This window comes from Cupressus sempervirens, chromosome 10 (genome assembly GCF_028749045.1).
Source record: "Cupressus sempervirens isolate cs-2001-9-10 chromosome 10, ASM2874904v1, whole genome shotgun sequence".
Lineage (NCBI taxonomy): Eukaryota > Viridiplantae > Streptophyta > Pinopsida > Cupressales > Cupressaceae > Cupressus > Cupressus sempervirens.
In genome coordinates this window covers 126,952,286-126,959,492 of record NC_143127.1, presented here as the reverse complement: position 1 = coordinate 126,959,492, position 7,207 = coordinate 126,952,286, and the positions used below count along the sequence as shown (strand labels likewise).

At 29.1% G+C, this 7,207-nt stretch overlaps 1 protein-coding gene across 1 annotated transcript; it reads left to right on the top strand.

Moving 5' to 3' along the window:
• Positions 1-1,097: 1,097 nt before the first annotated feature.
• Positions 1,098-4,230, top strand: LOC149532949 (non-specific lipid-transfer protein-like). The gene is made up of 2 exons (XM_089802963.1): positions 1,098-1,482; positions 1,566-4,230. Exons 1-2 carry the CDS (start codon positions 1,112-1,114, stop codon positions 1,573-1,575), a joined length of 381 nt encoding a protein of 126 aa, XP_089659089.1. The 5' UTR covers positions 1,098-1,111; the 3' UTR covers positions 1,576-4,230.
• The last annotated feature ends 2,977 nt before the right edge of the window (positions 4,231-7,207 follow it).

Below are 7,207 nucleotides of genomic sequence, written 5' to 3'. Positions count from 1 at the left end.
TGATAGATTTGTTGAAGCCTCCTTAATTTTTTATCGTAAAATCTTTAATAATATTTAATATAGCTTGAAAATTGCCTCCTTGAATTTTTGCCCTAAAACTTTTAATGACATTTAATATAATTTGAAAATATTTTATATTTTCTAAGTTTTGTAAATTTTATTTATTTCTAGAATTCATAGATTTATTAAAGCCTCTTGAAATTTTTATTCTAGATTTCTTAATAGCATTTAATACTCTTCCAATAAATTTTTTATACTTTTTATAGATTATTAATTGATTTAGTTTATTGAAATAAAATATAATATAAATTTTTTTATTAAAACTATCAAACATTCTTAGAAATCTTAACATGGTTGGTGACTATCTAACTTAGTACGGTCAGCACATAATGTTCAAGTTCAAACTAGGTTGAGAAGAACTTCAATTGATAATATAAAATCATTTAAAATCATATATTAATTCATATTATATCATTTTGCATAGAATGGAACTATAAAACTAAAATTATTAAAAAGAAACCAAACATCTTCTTAACAAATAATTACAAACTTCCAAATCTCAAAAAATAAGGCAATAACTCAATCCAGCACTCATGAATCTCATCCACCCAAAGTTGAACAACCCCACCAAGATTTCTTTCTACCACGCAGTTATTACCACACTTTTTTTTTAAAAATTACAGCCGTCGTTTCTCCCGAGTACAAATAAATTATTAGCCATGACTAGGTACCCCATAGTAAACTAAAGCTTGTAAGTTACAAGAAAAAAACTGTTCCCCTTGATAAGATCTCCGTTTAAGTTATACTGTTTAGACGTTGCAACTTGTCCTATATAGCCGCCTCGAAAATATCTACTCCGCTGTTTCCACTTCTATTTTACAAGTACCTATGATATTTTTAAGTAGACGATACAATCATTAATGGCAACCATGTGATATGATAGCGACATGAATTTTATCCTCTTGTCCATGGATTCCAAAACATGACCAGAAATTGTACAATTTATGTTAACTTTACCTTTAGCTAAATGATTTGATTAAACTCAATAATCCATTCATTTGCCCTACATATACTCCAATCCATCCACTAATGTTTGCAAGCATAAGTTGTCATGGCAAGAGCAATGGAGGTGAAGAATGGAAGGAATTTAGTTTTGTTTGTGGTGGTGATAATTGGCGCTGTGGTGGTGGGACTGAGCGGCGGAGTAGAGGGGGCAATATCGTGCTCAACGGTGGTGTCAGATGTAACGCCGTGTTTGTCGTACGTGGCAGGCAACGCCGCTCGGCCGACGCGGGCATGCTGTAACGGCGTTAGATCCCTCAACGCCGCTGCTAGAACTACGGCTGATCGGCGCTCAACGTGCAATTGCATTAAGTCGGCGGCGGCATCCAGCAGGGCTAACTACAGTAAGGTTGGGAAACTGCCTGGTCTCTGTGGAGTTAAGCTCGGCTATACCATCACACCCTCCCTTAACTGCAACACGTAATTTCTTAACCCTTCTATTTTTCTCTTTTACTTTAACCTCCTGTGAATTTCTTTCTGACTCGCTGTTTTTCTATTTGCAGGATTCGCTGAGATCTATGCGTGGTGGGCTTGTTGCTGGCAAATATTGTGTTCTAGTAATTTATCTTATTTGGGATTTGTAAGAGGCTATTTTAGAGGGATAGATGTAATAGAGATGTCATGCAGACCACTTTAAAACACATATTAATATTGTGGATCAGTCTTATACTGCTATGTTAATGCTCTTTATATTGAACTTCTTATTTTGTTATAACTATAAAACTTAAAGTTTCAGTAATCTCAAAGTATTGTTTAAAATGTGTGAAATAGATTTCCTTATACCATTATGAAAATGTTGTTAATATGTCTCAAATAGATTTCCTTTTACCACTATGAAATTTCTTGAAGATAGGCATCTATTAGATATTCTTTAAGAATGTAATATCCATTCCTCTCAAACTTGCCCTCTATTCTTATATTGCTTCCTCTACTGTTCTTTGTTGTCATTGTAGGCCTTTTTATAATTAATTTAAACTTCATTCTCTCCCTTGAAAGAGTACTCTATTATAATATATTTTTTAATCATTTATACTAACTAAATCACAAACAGAAGAGAGCCCCACAAAATGAACCCAAACAAGTCCAATTTATTGAACTTATAATCAAAAGCTTATTAGTCCTGATAGAGACTTGGTCACCTTTTTAATAATAGTTCATGCTTCGAAAACTGTGTGAATGATGAAATTGTCCATTATTTTTATGGTCCAAGCTAATTTTTGTATTAAGTAAAATTTTAGTTTATTAATATTGTTTTTCTCATTGGTTAGCTTTATTTTTGCAAGTGACAATTTTCAAAGGTAACATCTTCTACCATACAGTGCTTACCTATCTTCTACTAAATATGCACGTAAATAGAAAAAAATATAGAGTACAAGAGGCATGGTGTCGAGAGAAATGCAATTAAGACTCATAAACTTTAACTGCTCTTTGCTTGGCTTCACATTCAACAGAAGAGCTTTTCCACTAGGATTCATTCGTGAAAAACTATAATATCTAAACACTTCCATTATTGCTTTATGAAGGTGTTGCAATAGAAAGTGGTTGAAATCCTAGCATTTGGAACACCTTTGTTCATATTAAAGGTTCACATCAGATGTTCTTATATTTGAAATTTAGACCTAGTGTTAATTTTATCTCATTCTTCATTTGTTGTATGATTGTAAAGAATACTATGGATGGGGGCACTAGGAATCAATATCACTATTGTAAAGTGAAGTCCATTTCACTAGTTATCAACACAAATCTATCAAGTTTAATATTCTTTTTTAGTTAAGTGAGATTTAAATTGTTTTATGTATTTATATATAATTAAAATTATGTTTCAAAAGAAAAACAATGTTAAATGGTTGCAAATTTTTTAGTTTATAATGTGATTTTTTATGTACATGATAATCTATGATAGTCTTTAAGATGTTTAGTACAATATATGATGTATAAAATTTTTTGCCTTATAAATTCAATTTATCAATCAATCTACACATTCCAAGGCTTCTAGTTTTCCATTGCTATAGTTGTCATATCAAAGTGTAGGTATGATGATTGACTATATATCTTCATTAATGTATCACTATAGTATTGATTTGAACTAATCGAACTAAGATACATCTACATCTCTAATTTTAATATCCAAATATTTTGATCCATCTTGTATACCAAAATTAAAAAAAACATCTAAAACCTTGCAAATTGTGAATGGAGAATAGTCATCACATAATCCTAATGCTAGTTATGATATTCCAAAATATATACCACTTATATAAAATTTTAACTTCTTCCAAAGCATGAGGGAATCTTTATTATTTTTGATGAGAAATGTGAGACTTCGTAAGTGTGAATATCTATCAAACTAGTCGTTTGTGTCTTGGGAATTATCCTAATCAATCTATTTTCTTGGCAAGTGATAAGTTGTGTTTCTATTATAAAAATAATTCAATTCAAATAATCAAATGAATCATATCATTAATGATAAAACATGGACTCTAGTATTAATATATAAATTCAGTAATGATAAATTAATTTTTTAATGCTATTGCACAACACTAAAATTGTTAATTTAGCCTCATTCTTTAAAAAAATTAATTAAAAAAAAAAAAAAAACTAACCTATAAAATAATAGATTGTTTTTAAATCTATAATGTTTAATTTATTTTATTTCTTTAATTATTTTTCACCATTATTACAATATCATTTCTTATCCCAACATATCTCCTCTAATTTGATTTATTTTAAGAAAAGTACGTGCTAAATACTAGATTAAAAGTAATTCATTTATAGAAATCAATGCATACCAGAAAATAAAAAGAACATAATTTATATATTGAGTTCCACATATTGCTTATAAATTGCATTGGATTGCTTCTCGAAGAAACACATTCTGTTGTTTTAGTATTAAATCGTTTCTTGTGAAGTATTGCAGAGCTGTGGTGAAAATGGCGGCAGAAAGATTGTACAGTGTCGATTTGAGTAGGAGTTCAATCCCGGAGAAAATATGTACGGTGATGATGAGGATGGGTTGAACATGAGAATCTATAATCATGTTCATGCTTTCACCCCTCTTGTGCTGATGGAATCTAGTGCTCAGATCAATTTCAACATTTCAGCACAAATTAATTCGGATTCTATTCACTTTGTCTATTTTGATCACATAATAAAAAATATTATGTACAATTCCTTGTCTACAAGGTTGGAGACTAATGCTTTCATGACCAAAAAAACAACTATTCATATTTTCTTTAAGATATAATGTTTTCTGTAATACTTTGTTGAGTTTATAGTTGCAGTTGCGCATTGCATTTGTTCGAAATGTTTTTGTTCATTCAAGTGTGTTTTCTGGTTTTTTGATATGTATTTGCTGGTGATGTAGATGAAAATATGGTAGAAGCATTGGGAATGCAAGGAACAAGGCAGCAATTTGTTGGGTGTTTGACAAATTGTTCTCCCCTGCATTGACCATTTTCTTGTGGCAGGGAACCATCTTGATTTTGAAAACTCCTTTTTCCTTTGAAAAAAAAAAAGAAGTCTTGCTACACTCAATGGACCATTTCTGTGAGATGAAAATGGAGAAAATTCAATGCTTCTTGAGCTTTGTCAGCCCCAATATGGGCTTGCAGCATTTGCAAACTTGGCAATTTCACCTCCACCATTCAAATTGCATTCAAGGTCATCTTATACATCAAACATAATACGAGTTCATTCATATCCAAGAATTTGAAAGAAGCAATGTCACTATCAACAAATTTATACAAGAATTTGAAAAAAAGAAGTGTTATTTTACAAATATTTAAACTTGAATGTGCAAAATACTTACCTGAAACATAGGCCATGGATTACCAACTCTTCCAGTGCTAGAAACCTAATATTAGGAAGTTATGGGTTTAGTGCATTGCCTAGACTATAGTTTTGAAGACCCATTTTTTTTAACATATTCCCCTTTTGACATGTCATGTAGTAATTTAAGCCTGGTGTATTGTTCAACATCCATGAAGCTAATTTCTGTCAACAGAGGGCAACCTAGTTGTATTGAGAAATTATGGATCAGATAGCCTATGTTTAGGTGCACGAGATTAGAAGAACATATATTCAAGTTCATCAACATAAAACAAACATGAAATGCCAAATAATTGCCAAATTTTGAATATGTTGCCGCATGTTCATGAATCCATCAAACGTCGCATCATCCACATTTTGAATAGTGTAACAATAAAATGTCTTTAGGAATGGAAAATCCTAAAATTACTGAGCTTCTTTGGAAAATTGACAAAGTTCAAATTTAGAGCAATGATGTTTTCACATCTAAAAAATGAGTACCCAATCTCCATCATGTCAGATTCACTATATCATTTTTTATAGCATGACTGGACCCATCAATCCAAAAGGCCTTGAATAATACAATAGCGTTAGCAATGCGCTTCTTGAGATCAACATATATGTATTCCTTTATTTCTTGTTATTAACTTGATATACTTTTGTTTCTAAACATTTGATGTAAGTCGAAATCTTGACCTCCATTATTTTGTTTAAACTCTCAGGCATCCAGCCACATGTTACATGATACCACTTTGATCTGGTTTGATCTGCTTTAATCTATGGACGATGCTTATGGGCCGAATATTATAGGCATGAACTTCTAGTATTTTGATTGGTTTCACATCAACATCAACATGCTTCAGTTGCATTCATAGTGCCATCATTTTATAAAGTCTCTCTCTCTCTCTATATATATATATATATATTCTTCTTTTTTTGAAAAAGAAAAACTTATCCACTTCTTGTAATCTATAATTTTTTTAAAATAATTAATTATTTTTAAATTTTAAAAGCTTAACTTTTATTAAAATCTTTTTTTAAAAACCTTATAAATTAACAATCTATTTATTCATTAGGGAGGACTTTGGCTCTACAGAGCTCTTGTTAAATACTAGTTTTTCTGTAGCATAGAGTTGAATAAATATTAATAATGCTTCTCACTTAGATAGTTTGTATGCAATATTTATTAAATACTTTGTACATTATAAAAAATGCAACATTAATGATCGACATTATAACGTAGATTAGTTGCAATATGAATGGTCGACATGTGAAAGAGCATGGAACAAAAATGGAGTACCTAAAGATATAATTGTTCAACTTCGGAGAGTTGTGTGACCCATGATTGAACTTATATGTAAGATACGAAAGGAGCGTGTGTCTTTTAGTTTTAGTAGCTTAAAAGATAACGTTCATTACAAGGCACTAACATTTAAGAACAAGTATCTAATAAGACATTTTATTTTGATCTAAAGTACAAAACATTATATATTTTATTTTTATTTTTAAAAATTTCTTATTAAGTTTCAATCAGTAAACTAATTAATAAATTAATTTAAAAATTAAAATATATAATATTAATTGTATAATACCTAAAGATTGTGTTTTTTAAGGTAAAAAAGATATGTATACTTTTTAGATAAATTATAGTATAACGAGTTTATTTTTTCTTAAATTTCATTATTCTTATAGCAATAAAAGAAAAGAAAGAAATATTTTAATCAATTAAAATAACTATTACAAATTTTATTTTTTATTAACTAAAAACAATATTTTTCTTGAGTGAATAAAATAAAATATGTATAAATGCATAAAATAAAACATATTTGTACTAATTGAAAAAATATATTTTTAATTTTAATTTTGATAATAAAACTAAAAAAATAATTTTATTTTAATAATTAAAATAATCAATATAAATTGTCTATTTTATTCAATAAAAATACTAAAATTAGAATAAATAATATAAGATTAGTAAATCTCTAAAATAGTAAATAAATATTTCTTTTTAAATTATTATTATCAATTTTCCTAAAACCTATGCATAAATATTTTCATGTGTTGAACTTCTGCTTATAAATATAGGGTCAAAGTGTTTCAAATAACCAAAAATTTGAAAAGACTCACATATTAAAAGGTATTTGACATATTCCTATGAATGAAGTTCAAATTAGATTTTTAATTGTTAGTATTTTGGAAGTTGTCTATTTTGTATAGTGTTAAGTATCAATTGTATACTGATTACTGTTAAAATGGAACAACTGTTGCAATCATTAATATTTAGGGTTTGCGAGTTTGAGTTTCAAAGCCCTTTGAATAGACCCAAGATATTTTTCCA

Bases quoted from the DNA above. Each gene is read 5' to 3' on its own strand.
- LOC149532949 (XM_089802963.1), top strand. From the start codon at position 1,112: ATGGCAAGAGCAATGGAGGTGAAGAATGGAAGGAATTTAGTTTTGTTT.